General features: G+C 35.3%; 1 protein-coding gene across 1 annotated transcript in view; it reads left to right on the top strand.

The window, feature by feature from the left end:
- Nucleotides 1–15,122, top strand: part of CSMD1 (CUB and Sushi multiple domains 1) — a 1,237,849-nt gene that overhangs the window by 946,339 nt on the left and 276,388 nt on the right. The window contains exons 20-21 of the mRNA XM_075086937.1: nucleotides 233–448; nucleotides 2,356–2,544. Coding sequence (XP_074943038.1) covers nucleotides 233–448; nucleotides 2,356–2,544 — 405 coding nt within the window. The remainder of the gene's footprint in view (nucleotides 1–232; nucleotides 449–2,355; nucleotides 2,545–15,122) is intronic.

The following is a 15,122-nucleotide window of genomic DNA, read 5'->3' as shown; positions in this document are numbered from 1 at the left end:
TTGATTTATGGTGAGCCAAACAAACATCTGCACTGCACATATTGATTGATTAAGCCTATGAGCTTTCTGCAAGTTTTATTCTCTGAACTTCAGATTTTGATTCCATCTGTGACTTTTTCTAAAAATCTTTCCATATAACGTAAGATTTTCTTTCTGTGTCACCTGTGTATAAAGAAAGAGAAAAAATTCCTATGAAATGCTTTTCTTTTTCCCCTTTTTAATATTTTTAAAGGTGTACAGCTTGTTTTTCATACCTTTCACCTTGAGAGCTCTCATGACTATTTGCTCATCACTGAAGATGGCAGCTTCACAGAACCAGTAGCCAGGTTAACTGGATCAGTCTTACCCCCTACAATTAAAGCTGGCCTCTTTGGAAATTTTACTGCACAGCTTCGATTTATATCTGATTTTTCAATTTCTTATGAAGGCTTCAACATAACATTTTCAGGTAAGGAATTCCATTCTGCTAAATATCCAGAAACTGTTTCCAGATAACACTTTTACTTGTAGATAGCAGAAACATCATGAAGCACCAATAAAAAACATCATTAGTAATTGTATAGTCTCTGTTGTAGAAAACTGCCTAAGGTTTGTAAAGACAGTTAACAGCTTGAGAAGGATGTTGATGATGTGACTGCTTTAGGAGAAGTTTTACCTGTTCTCAGAGAACCATCAACAGCATGGAAAAGAAGTTTGGAAGAAAATTAAGAGAAAAAAAAACCCAAAGATAGAAGGTACTGCTTCAGAAGGAAAAAAACCTAACTGGTACTGTACTACTAAAGGAAGTATAGAAACTATAAAAACACAGTAGTGTGATAATTCAGAGTCACAGAAGAGTCTAAATTGAAGACTCATTTTGGAATAGAAAATGTATATATAAAAATAAAATAAAATGTTTATTAGATGTTGATATCTTAAGAAGTTCTGATAATTTTTACAAATGCCTCTAAGATAATTGAAGAATTTAAGTTGCTGCTCCTTATTTACAGTTTTCTAAAACTAGAGCACATATAATACACATTTCTCAATAATTTTCTTTGCCTATCTGTATTACTGGAATGTAGAATATTTACAGATACAAATATGAATGGATCAACTACTAGTTGAGGTGTATGTGGATATTCTTTGGAAGAAGTACCTAAGGAGCTCATATATCCAAATCTTCTACATAATTTTTCAAGAACTGAGAAAACCAATACGTTTTGTTGACAACTGGCAATGTTTACAGATTAACAAGCTATTTACAAATAATGTATTTCATTTAGCCTGCTTATTTAAAAAAGAAAAAAAACCACCTCACTGATTAGAGTAACAGCGTTGGTTTACGCAAATCAAACGCTGAATTAGATTCATCTGGATACTTTGGACTAACCAAATCAGTGGTCAGCATTTTTGCAAGTTTGGAATATTAAATGTGAATATTAAATTATATCACTGATGGTTTATTTATAAATAACTCAAAATGGTAGAAGGCTAGGTAACTTGTAGATAAATACACAAAATAACATCATGGATGCAAGGGGAAAAATTGTAGAGTAACAAAATATATGGATCACAGAACTTTTCAAACACAGGCAAAGGTTGATGCCCTATCTACAACTAATATACACATAGATAGCCATCATATGTCATCTTTTATATTAACAAATATTTTAAAAAATATTGTCAGGTACATTCATTTTATGACACAAATGGGTAAGTCTGTTTTATTTTCATACAATCAGAATGTATTTCTCTATAGTAAGAAGTATTTAGTGAGAAGACCTTAACCTGCTTTGAATGTCATCTAGCACAGAAATTTGTTGGGTGACACCTGTAGGATTTCTTAGAGGCATGTGAATAGGGATTGCCTGATTAAGAGCGTAGCTTTACTTAGGAAGCTCAAGCACATTTTTGAAAATGTGATCATATGTCTTTTCATTCACCTGTCCATTTGTTTGACTTTTTGTTAGATTTTCTTCATTACATAATGATTTTTTTGTAACTCTAAGACTCACTTCTAAAGCTGTTTGGGAGTTCAGATGAAATATATACAAAGGATCTAATTAAAAAATATTATAGTAAACCACTCACAGTACAAGCTGATTGCAGCCCTTGATATTAAGAAAATAAATGTAGTGTGAGTAGGACACAATAGATACATAATTACTGTATATATAACCATAATAGACATATGGTAACAGACAGAAACAGTACCGGTTTTTAGTAGAGAACACAACTCTGAAATACATATTTTCCAAGTGTTCCATACTGACACAATGCAACTAATTTGGTAAGCTTTTGGTTTTTTTTTTAATTGCATGCGGACAACTTGTCCCATTTATTTATATATTTATTATGTTTTACTGTTTACAGAATACGATCTGGAGCCATGTGATGATCCTGGTGTTCCTGCCTTCAGCAGGCGAATTGGTTTTCATTTTGGTGTCGGAGATTCCTTGATCTTTTCTTGTTTCCCCGGATATCGCCTGGAAGGTGCTAATAAACTGACCTGCCTGGGAGGTGGTCGGCGTGTATGGAGTGCACCTCTGCCAAGGTGTGTGGGTAGGTGGTCACATGCTTTCATTTCATTCATCAAATCGTTTATAGCACATGGCATGTGTCAGAATACTGGACAGAGAAAAAGCGCTTGGGTTGAAAAGATTGATCCCCAGGCTCTACAAACTTTAAAGTCAGTGCAAGATAAAAATAATGCATGCCTCTTTTATTTAGAGAAAAAGAAGAAGAAAGAGGAATAGTTAGAATTGTAATAGAAAATAAGATCAAAATGTCTTGTGAAATAAAATATAATCTAAGTATTGAACTGTATTTTTGCCATAATTAAGATTACTTTATCTTTCAGGGTAAAGAAACAACCTTTAGAGCTTTTAGGTGAAAATAGCCTTTGTTAGAATCCCCTGTCTGTTTTTAAGGGTGTTTTTTCATACGGTGTTTTTATTCTTGTAACCCTAAACTGTTGGGTTTTGGCTTGTGGGTTTTTTTTTTTTGGTGTTTTTTTTTTTTTTAACAGTTTATAAACTATAAACTGTATTACAGCATTGTAAAGTGTAATTTTTTAAATTAATGTGCTGCTGTTAAAAATCAGTAGCTATAAGCTCAAATTGAGTGAGCAGTTCTTTCCTGGGAAAAGCTCTGGATTTTATAAGATTTGCACTGTTGCTGTATTTGATTTGTGAGATGGTTTTATCACTACCATGTAAAGTGAATCTGATCAGGTGCTGTTGACATAATGCTTCTGAAATGTCAAGTAGTTCCACACAGCTCTAAATGGATTTCCTTAGGAGGGTTCTTGTTTTAAATAAGATTTTATTTCATTAAGGGAGAAACTTAGCGTCAGCTTGTTTATTTTATTTGTTTTAAAGGGATGTATCTCTATATCTGAAAAAAAAGTCATATGACCTACAGTGTATATGCACATAAGATGCACATAAAGTTTTATAGAAAAAAGTAAACTATTTCTAATTTTGTTTTAAAAACTTGGACTTATTTAACCCATGATGAAAGAAAGTAACAGATGAGACAGACACACCAATATTTTATGGAGTTTGCCATACATTTGGAAATTCTGTATTTAAGTGTTAGGCTATTTTCAGCTTGATTTGATTAGAAGTGTCACTGGCACTGATGTTGATAATATAGAGTCACTTGATTAGCCAATGTTCATAGAGTCACAGAATCATAGAACAGCCCAGGTTGGAAGGCAGCTCAGAAGATCATGTAGTCCAACCTTTTGTGGGAAAGGGACCCCAGATGAAATTATCTATCACCCTGTCCAATAGCATCTTGAAAACTACAGCGATGAGGACTCTACCACATTCCTGGGAAGGTTGTTGCAGTGACTGATTGTTCTTATTGTAAAAAATTTCTTTCTTATATTGAGAGAAATATGTACCTGTTGCCCCTTTTCTTCTCCATGTGGGTCCTTGTGAAGAGAAAGCCTTCGTCCTCTTTGTACTAAGTACTAGAATACTGTGATGAGGCCCCTCCTGAGCCTTCTTTTCTCCAGGGAGAAGACACCTAACTCCTTTAGTCCATATTGATTTAAAGGGTGCAGATTTCACTAAAACAGTATTTATATACTCCCTTTGAGTGTGAATGTGTCCCATTTTGTTCTCCCCAATATTAAGAGTGTTCAGCTATTCTATAACTGTCTATGTGTGTGAATGGAAGATTAGCTCATTATTTCTCTGTTCTTGAGGAAAATATGCCAGTTGTGCATTATTGCAATTCTTAATAAGTAATATGTTAACCATTAGCTTAGTCAATTCCAGAGCTAAAGTACTTCTGGAATCGAGCACAATACCAGCTTTGGTTACGTGTATTTATGTTTTGTTGGACCTACTTCGAATTCCTATTTCTGCTACTTACCTGTGTGCTATTATTTCTCTATTCTGAGATAATCTAATCTCTGAAAAGTGAATTGACACTGCCTATAGTATACACAGAAAGATGGTATAATTTAGGAGGGATTTCTAGACAAAGATCCATAGATTAGGAATTGAAGGTATGAAATTTCAATCTTGAAATCACTTGCAGTTTCTGAGAAATGCATTTAGTGAATCCTTTGGACTTTCAAGGTCCTCTCAAGGAAGGCTTCTGTACCACATAAGAAGAAACTGACTTTGTAATATCATGCTGCATTTTAGGCAAAGCAGGGGCAAAATTACAACCACTTTTAATTTGATGTTGACTAAAAGTTCAGATAAATTCTTTGTAACCTGTCTTTGTAACCAAGCCTTGCAAGAAGAAAGACAAAAACCTCCCCTTGTGGTAGGTGGTGTGTAAGGAGGAGCCCAGCAGTCCACTTTTATGTAAGAGCCATTTGGTCGCTGGAGTAAGAAATGTCTGCTGCTGCTCCTGTAGTTAAGTTCTGAAAATGCCAAAGAATCAGTAAATTTCATTAGGAAGGAATACATATGTATTTAAATATACTTAGTATATAGTGAGTGAATATGTATGTTAATTTTTGTGACAACACTGGAAAAATAAGAAAATACTCTTTACTGACATCTTTAAATCACTAAGAATAAATTTAAATTCGACAACACGTGCTAAAAATATAATCTGCCAACCTTTATGCACACTTTAATCATGTAAGGAAACAAAAGCTAATATGCGTTCATTTTATATAAACCTTCTGGGTTTTCTGATATATTTTTACTACCTTTTAAGTATTACTATTTGGAAAGTTATCTGTGTCTGTTCCCAAATTCATTAGTTATCATTTTCATATACTAAGTTAGACTTATTTGTTGTAATAAGTGAGAATTAAATTAATATTGCTCATTTTATAGTCTTTGAAGAATTGAATAATTATTATGAAGTTCCGTATATACTAATAGCGCTAGAATGATAAGCTATATAGTTGGTGTTGACAATTTTATTCAAAATTACCACCTTGTAAACATTACTTCATATAATGGAAATGTTTGTTTTATACTGTTCATTTTCATGCTTGAATATGTGTTCTATCTTTTGCTCAGTTTTATTCATGTGTCATTTGAATATAAATTTTGAACCATTATTGTTTACAGAACATTTATTTCAGTTATGTGCAGCCAACATTCATATGAACAAAGATACTCAACCACACAGGAAAGCTCAAAAAGTTGTCATTTTCAGTATGTAAATTCAATTTAAAATTGTTTGCCTACTTGCATTTCATTTCAGTACTTGTTACCATACATATACTTAATTTTCTCTAGAAGAGGAGTCAAAATGCATTCTACACTATAATAAGAAGCAAGAAAAGCTATACTAATTATTTTCCATAGAAATTAGTATCTTATCTGGTGTATGGAATCTTCTGAAAGTTATAGGTCTTGGGAAAATTGGGATATTTGCCTGTTGGGGTTGTTTGGTTTATTTTATTTGGTGTTTATCTCTTTCTGGTGGGCTTCTCTATGTTCCATTCAAACACATGTTTATTTTAGTTCAGGTATCATATTGATCAATACATGATCTGCAGGAATACTGTTACCTTGCAATGAAGAAAAGAGACATTTTATATTGTTGTCATCTATGTTTTGATATTTTAAATGTTTTTATCTTTTAGAAAGGCTTTCCTACATAACATACAGTAATAAGAGATTCATACCTGATATCTTGAAAATGGCCAGTTATCCTCATAATGTAAATGACAAACTGCAAAGTTGCAAAGATTACCGAAGTATCATTAATTACCTAAATGAAGTATCAGTCACTGAATTAGCCATGAATTTATAGGACTAGTATAACCACTTACTGTGCCAGACACAGATATGCCTGTATATTCCCCCAAGCATAATTTAGGGATACATATCCAATCATATGTATACATGATAAGTCTGTAATTCCCATAGAAAGGAAATTTATTTACTGAGAGCTCAACACTTCCTTTTTTTTTCTTACTAAGTTCAGTTTTTTCATACACTTATAGACCGGGTCTAAGACATCCATCATTAAATCCACGTACATGACCCCACTTCCTAATTGATCAAGAAAGCCTTTTATAAATTATGCATAGGCAACTGACACTTATTTAAAACTGTATTTAAATAACTCTCTTAACTCAGTCTATGAAGAAAATTTGGTCTCTAGAAATTCAGCAGGCTAAAGAAATCTATAGTGCAACTAAGACACATACAAAGAAAGAAACTCTGCTAAGGAGCTGAGTGAAACTGAGGGAGAAAGACACAGTGCCTTTCAGTTCAAGCTGTTTTCATATGATTTTTTTCTTAACACCAAGAACGTTTACAGAGGTCCCATTTCCTTTTAAACTTGAAGAGTTCACACAAAGACTACTTCTTTCTTGAAAATGTGAAAAGAAACTAGTTGTCCTGAAATCTGCTGTTTTAGAGTGTACATTCAGAAGTTAAAACTAGTCTCAACATAGTGGTGCAAATTCATAAGTGCATTACTGCATTCAATGGCCTCTTGATTATTTCTCCCTCATTATAATTTCTACACTGACCAAACTCATCTACATGATATATACACACACCAACCTTTATATATCAGAAGGAATTTTTGGTCCTTCTAGGACACATGGCAATATATAGTTTCATGATTCTTTTAATCAGATTCAGGATGAAAGCCCTTCAAATTTAATTACATTTAATTCATAAACTAAACGTTCACATAAGCACTTACTGATTTGTATCACAGAAATAGTACTTAGTTTCATCTGCTGGTGAAAAAACCAACAAACCAACAGGGTTTCCAAAGGTATCACCATTCACCCTTCTCCATCCAAGTAAATAATTTCAAGTCCTTCCTCCAGTGTTCATCTCCAACAGGTTCAAAATTTTCCTCATCAGTGAACCTTTTGTGCCTTTCTTCTCCTTTGAAGATTTACTTTCCAGGTAAGGCAAAAGCAGAGCTCGGGAGATCTGGTTAGCCTAATATCATGACCTGGGCATTTTTAGTCCAAGGCTTTGAGTCTCATGGGGACTGCATTATCATAGTTTTCACTGGCCTTCTCTCCATGCTGGGCAGGTAGATGGTCTTCCCCTGAACTTCAGAGGTCTTTATCTGAGTGCCTGGAAGTTGGCTGACCCTCAGAATAAGGCAGCATCCCTCCTTCTTCAGTAAGGACCCTCCCTTTCCCTGCAAAAAGACACTGCCAAGTCTGTGTGTAGAATCAGATAGACATTCATAAAGAGGTGTCCTTGTAAATCTTACTTCCCTGCATCAACCCTTCGCTCTCTCCTCTTGTCAATTAGGACTTTAATGTTTATCTCAGCCATGCACCTCAAGTGGTTATGCAGTATTATTCCAGCTCATCACAGTTTTGAAAACTTTACCTGGAGTTTCCCTTTGGGTCACCACTCCATTTCTAAATATGTCCTCCAGTTGGATCTCTCCCTTCTGACTAGAAAGCAGTTTGTGCCTACAGCCACCTACTTGCTACTACTTGATGAAGAGAGCTTTGCTGTTAACAATTAAAAAGCATGGGGAAGATTCAGGCCCATAGGGATGACTCCCTTTGCACTGTTTAAAGAACAGATGTATTCATTACCCAAAGTAGTGTAAAATTTCCCTCATCTTGGAAGACTAAACTTTTTCTGTTTGTTTGTTTGGGTTTTTGTTTGTTTGTTGTTGTTTGTTTTGTTTGTTTGTTTGTTTGTTTTCTCTTCAAGCTGGAACCAGCTTAAGTGTCTGGTGAATTCTGTTTACATTGACAGGATGTGGTTTTTCAGGAGGATCCCCTCCCTTCACCTCTTTATACCAACTGTAGAAACACTAGGATTGCCAGTCTCCTCACAGAGAATGTCACATTCTACATTGAATTGTTCAAAAGACAGGTAGTGGGGTCACCCATAAAGAAATCTCATTTCCTGTAAAAGCTTCCTCAAAAGCACTCAGATAACAATGGTGGCTTCCCTGTCAAATGTGCTAGTAGTTGATATCTGCAGATGAGACACTTCAATCTCTTTTCACAGAAGTATTAACTGTTTCCCGTCTTTCTAGACACAGTGATTGCATTTGGAAGAGCTATCCTGCGGTCTTTAGCTAACTAGTGACTCATTCCAGCCAGTATCCTACAGTAGGGCTTTTCTGCAGTTACCCACAGTATAAAGGACATAGTCTTTTGAAGGAAAAAAACTGGCTGTTTACCTTTATGTAACCATTCTTTGAGATATGTTGTCTAAGTGTTACATTCACAGTGTTCCTTCTTACTCCTCTACTCAAAATGTACTGTAACTGAGAGGAATGCAAGGTGGAGGGGAAATGAGAGTAACACTGCTACTTTGCTATTTCGTGTGATGCACAGAATTAATGGAGTTAGGAGCACATTTCTATAGATAAAGTCAAGGCAAAAATACCCTCTTACCAGCCCTTGCACAGGTCTACCTGGGAAATAAACATGCACAGTGTCTTGAAGAAGAAATGTCACTAAAATAACCCATGTCTTTAGCTTTGAGAGTACTGATATAAGCTTATGGCCTTTTACTATTCTGAAACAGTGTGTTACCTATAAAGTTGTTAGTGTTTTCATCTGGCACATTACTGTAATTGTCATGTTTGTCTATGCGTTGTAGGTTTAATTTCCCAAATTTACTTCTGAATAATTTAATTATAATTTAAAATTACTGGTTTTGTGTTTATTGGTATGTTTCTGTGGGATAAAAAACAAGCTACTGGAGTACAAACAAGCTTGTCCTGATTATGTTTTGTCTAGTTGAGATTTGAAAACAGAAAACAGTTTCTTTCCCCTTCATTCATTAACATGTCATCCTGTGTTATTATTCATCGTTTTGTTGCTATTGCTTCAATTATTATTCTAGTATTTTCCAGAAAAAATGTATTTTTTTTCAAAAATAAGTTTGATTACTACCTGTGGTTGTGATGGGTTATTGATACTACTTCCACATATATAATTTATTCCCCTTATGTCACTTGCTTTTACATAGTTGCAAAAGTATATATACATTTATACTTATTTCATGGCTGTGTGAACGAAATTGCCCAAGAGTGTGGATACATAACATATTCTTCTTACTTTTTCCTTCCAGCAATAGCTTTTTATTCCCTACCTATAATTACACAATTCTATTACAGTTTCATTTACGTTTCACAGCTGACTACTTTTTCCTGAGGACAAAGCCCAGCTTTTAGTGAGTTGGTCCCCCTAGAGTACAGATACGCGAGTAAAGCTTCTAGGCAAACATGCAGTTCTGCGCATCCCCAAAACTGTGAATCTTAGGAGCTTGGTGAACACTGGGGTTCAGAAGTGATGTGGAACAACTGTTTAGTCTGTTGAAGTCCCTAGTTCTGAGGCTAATGTCCACCTAAAGGAGACTATCGCAATCAGGTTTCGGCTGCTACCTTGTTGTCGTCACTAGCCTTTTAAACAGGAACCACATGATTTGTCTGGGAAATCTGTTACTAAGGCAGATTTTCTAGATCTCGTCTAGAAAACAGGTCTGTGCTTTTAATCATACTTTTCCTATATTCCAGTTTGCTTTAAATCAAAGTAGTCAAGAGCTTTCTACCACTCTGTATTGGGGTTGTGCTACTGTTAAAAAAGGAATTCGAAGACTCATAGGTTAATAGTAGAAGCATTCATATAAGTAATTTTTTAAAATTGAGTGTAACAGTTCAGTGAACCAAAACAATGAACACTAGAAATAGTTCTCAGATCCAGAAAATTCTCTCCCTCCCCACAATGTATACATTATTGCAGCTCATTGCCATAGTCCAAAGGTTTCACTGTCACACTGCAGTGCAGAATGCTGTTCCTCGCCTCTTGCATTGCATTTTCCCTTCTGCACACTGGCATGGATTTGTCATGGAATCATATAATCACAGAATCATTTAGGCTGGAAAAGACTTTTAAGATCATCGAGTCCAATCACAAACCTAGCACTGCCAAGTCCACTGCTAAACCATGTCCCTAAGTGCCACGTCTACACATCTTTTAAATACCTCCAAGGATAGTGACTCAACCACTTCCCTGGGCAGCCCATTTCAAAGGCAGTTGTCAGTACTAACAGAAGTTAGAAGCTGCTCTGCTTGATTTGTTTGGATACCAGTGGCAAGTATCTTCTCAGGGTTGGCAGGGAGTAGGGTATGTGCAAAAGCAGAAATGTGATATAAAACAAGATACCTGGTGAGTATACACATTTCCAGAGATAGGTGGCTGATAGGTAGGGGCTGAGGGAGCAGAGGGTGTTTAGATTGCAGCATCAAATGCATGCATCTGATACACACCTAAATAATTTCCTAAGTACTTTTTGAAACGTCACTTTATCATCTGCAGTTATCCCCTAACAGGTGAGGAATAAACTTTAAAAGGCTAACGTAAAGGTTTGGTATTCCTTTATGGTGCACTATGATATGCTGATGAAATTCTGAAAGAGGGAAGACATTTCATTCTTTCCTTCCTACTTGCCAAAGATGTGCTGTTCACTGATTATTGAAGACAATGGGTAGAAACCTGAGCGGAGACACCTTTACAGTGAGTTGCAAGGTACAGTGCCCAAGTGTAGGTACCTTCTCTTTTCAAAAGACATTTCAGAAATTGCTAGTTCACCCTGCTGGATTTGTTAATCTCTGAGGGATACAATGCAATAGATGTATGTTTATTAGATCACAGAAGATATGGCTCTGCTGTAAGGAAAGTTTAGGTACAAAATAATATATGTAGTTTATTCAATCATATTCTATCTGTAATATTAACTGCAAAATTGAAGGAGTAGTAAGATTAAAAGTAAAAAAATAAAAGTGAATATTTGGTTGTATTTACTAATAATTTTATCACCTTAGTATCTTGGCTAATGATGATGGCCTTTTCCTAGCCTCTCTACTCAACCTTATGGCTGAAGAGCTAAGCTTGCTATCAGAGATGGTTATTTTCCCCTGTTCACAAGGACAGGTAACTAAACACTTTGATCACCTCTTCCAGGATTTAGGCATTCAGACATCACATGATAATGGGAAGGGAAGTTTGAATTAGTTTTCAACTCTCCTTTCTGAGATTGTCTTAACTTAGATTTTCATTTTGTTACCTGATTTGCACACTGCTTCTGTCTGCTTGTTTGGGTTTTCTCTGCTGACTATCTTAAGAAACTGTAATAAATTTTACCTATGATATATCACAAAAATATTATTTGTACACTATACAGTGTTACACTGTACTTAATTCAAACTAACCTTTCCTGGTAAACATTGCATAAAGTTCAAGAATAGCACATGATGTATTACGCATATCAAATATGATCTCGAAAATGCATGACTGATGTAACAATAAACTTTGTTTTGAGTGCTGTTTTTTGTTTGGTTTGGTTTGGTTTTTAACCTGCATTACTTTCCTGTCCGCCATTAGTTGTTGCAACTGTATGGAGTGTTCCTAAAGCAAGCTGTGAAAAACTTAAAGGATAAAGCTGAAAAGAAACAGCTACTTAATGTTTTAATTTCATATTTAAGTGGTGTTGCTCCTTTATTAAATTTTACATGGTACTTGATTTTTAATGGTGCATTAATACAGTATTTGAGTAAAATCTTCACCGATCATTGTTCACTGGTATTCACATTAAAATCACATTAATTTATCATACTCAGTTGTTATAATAAATACTACATGAATAATTAATGATAGGGTGCTACAATAAATTGCTGACACTCTTTAATAAGCTGTTTCTTTTTAATAGTTTAGTTAGTATTCATTGCAAAGTCATCAATTATAATTAATATACTTTGTCATGTTGTAGCATTGAATTAATTTCTATCGAGACTGAAACATAAGTGGGAACCTTGTTAGCCTGAATAGCACTGGAGATTTCTGTGAGGCCCTTGAGATCTGGCATTCACTGTTTTTTTTAAATTCTCTGTAGCATAAAATTTGTATTTGAGTTCACCTTTGAGAAGTCAAACTAAGTCTGAAAATTGCTATTCATCCTTACCTAGTGTTTAGGCAGAGAGAGCTCTCATTTAAGAGCTACTCATGAGCAAGAAATCTTGTATAACATCAGTAGCTGAATCTCTGAATCTTCAGACAGTGGATCCAGGATCCACTGTATTTTGGAACTCTATATTTAAATGCTGTCACATTTAAATTCTTAAATCTTTAGGTTATTTTCTACTTCATACAACACATTTAATAAAGTTATTTAATAGATTTTTTAATAATATCTATTTCTGTATCTTATAACATTGTATTTGTATAAATACAATTGAAAGGTCATTTTTTTAATCCCTGTTTTTTTAACCCCTCATTTTTCTGTCAATGTTTAACAAAAAATCAAAGATTTGTTTGAGTTAGTGCTTGAGTCTTACTGTATATGAATCTTCAAAATATGGTGCAATATAGTAATTACAGGTTTGAGTTGTCTTGATTTCAAAATGGAAAGTTTAATATTCAGGAAACTAACAGATTTCAGCTGGTGCATAGTGGGCACTCTGACTCTATTTTAAAAGTGAAAAGGAGTGATTTTTATGAGACCTTACTCACCTTAATGTGAGACCTGGTATAAAATTTTAATCACCTATAGTCATAAGGAAAAATTGCCCTAGGTCACCCTTTTGCCTTCTTTCTACATTTTAAGGTTGTATATGCGAAATATTTATTCTTGATAAGACAAATAATGTAGGGATGTTACCTTGGTAGCTCATTATCAGACGATACTAGAAAGAGTAAAAAAAAAAGTAAAAAAAAAAAAAGTAAAAAAAAAGTGTCCTTACCTTGGATTCTGCCAGTACTCCCCTGAGGCCAATTAACATCGCAGGATTTGTTTTGAGAACCTGAGTAGTGTCTTATGTCAGTGGCATATGGATTGAAAACTAATTAAGCAAACCTCAGAAAAGGCTCTACCTGCTGTTTAGTGCTTCCTTTCCTGCTGCATTATTCTTTGCAAAGGAATGGTAGAGAAAAAATACAATATGAGAATTGTTTTCAGCAAGGCATTTCAGTAAGGTTTTTAGTGAGGTGTTCTAACCTCACCATCATCATACAGGTGTTGCTTAAAGATGCACGTGCCCGTGCTTTATTAGTGCAGTTCATAGCTGATGACCTTCCTTGACTTGAAATCTATCTTAGAGAAGCCATCAAGGAGGGAAAAAAAGGAGAGAGACAGAAAAAAAAAAGGAAAGCCACTCCTCAGGCATCAGCTGGGAAGAGGAATAAGAGACTCCCCAGACAAATATCTCTCCAGTAAACACAGTGGTGACATTGATGATGACAGTTATGACAAAAAAATCCAACATCTTCAAGCTTTCTCCCTAGTACCATTACATTTTTCATGCAGGCCTTCTCAGGCTCCTCATTGGTAGCTTATGATGTGTGTTAGAGAATGTGTGGGTCCTGCAGACTAAATAGTAGTTAAGCTTTGTGTATGTCTATTATTGTGTAATTTTATTGTGTATTAAAATAACTATTATCTGCTCGTTATCTACTAGGCTCTATTCCAATATGAAGTTACAGGCTAAAAGCCACAGGGTCTGGAGTGATGCGGTCTTGGTGTAGAGTTACAGGCTAAAAGCTACAAGGCAAAAGGGTGAGAAATGAGAACAGTATGATTTAAAAATCAGTGGCCGTCACTTTTTAGGAGAAACCCAGCCATAACAGTGGTTCTGAATTCAGCAATGCCAGGTGAAAACAAGAGCACTTGTGATACCAGAGTGAAGGCACTGCCACAGCGGACTGGTAGTGTGTAGATGAAAGGTTGCAGGCACACAAGTGAAGCGCTGGCTACAGAATCGGAGATTAAGGACCTCTAACATTACAAAGATTAAGGCACTGTGCAACAGAGGTGCTGTGGAAGCTCCATGTGCACCTCGGCTTGATGCAGCATTCCAGTTAACAGGAAGCTTCATCTCCTTGCACTGCATTTGAGTTTGTACATGAAGCTGTGCTTGAGTCCAGTCATGTATTGTGTCTGCCCTGCAGAGGTCATCTGCTCAGCTTTAGAGGCCCCTCAATCAATGACTGTAGAGAAACCCTAAGTTTTTACTATTATGTGAAGACGGAGCATAAGATGCTTGGTTCAGCTTCACCCATGATCCCTCCTTTGCTCTTGTTTGAATGTTGCACAACCATCCTACTGGTAACAATATTGTCCAATATTGTCCATAAAGAATTATCAACTGTTTGAGCTCAGCTTCTTCTCCTATTTTATGAACTGCTGCACAATTTTGTAAATACAGCAAAGATATTCTGCACTCAGTAGAGTGCTTTGTGGCAGAGAAGCCTTTAAACTGATGATGTACTACTTTTATTTGATCGCTGCTTTAGGGATCTGCTTAAAATCCTGTCAAACCTTTTAGCGAGATATATGGAAGAAAAATAATAAAGCGAACTTTTCCATTAAACAAAGTTATCATTACATTGTACATGAACTGTATTTCAAAGCATTTCAAGAATCCCTGAAAGTTGTTTGTTTTGTAGAGTTTGTGTTCATATTTAGGAAGCGTTTGATGATCTTCAAAAGATCTACCCTCTGCAGTTTCCTTTTATCCAATTTCAAGAGAGACAGTGAAAGAAGAAGAAAAAAAGTTACTTATGTAAATAGAACTTAAGTGACTTCATTAAGCAAAAGAAAAAAGAATGGGGTCAAGTTCTAGACAGACTGCTCTCACTGCAAGGGAATAAAAGAACAGTTTGATAAGTAGCATTTTCCAGTCTGCTGCAGTCCTCAGCAGGG

Source organism: Phalacrocorax aristotelis, chromosome 3 (genome assembly GCF_949628215.1).
Source record: "Phalacrocorax aristotelis chromosome 3, bGulAri2.1, whole genome shotgun sequence".
NCBI lineage: Eukaryota > Metazoa > Chordata > Aves > Suliformes > Phalacrocoracidae > Phalacrocorax > Phalacrocorax aristotelis.
The sequence above is the reverse complement of the archived record's forward strand: the minus strand, read 5'-3'. Positions and strand labels throughout refer to the sequence as shown.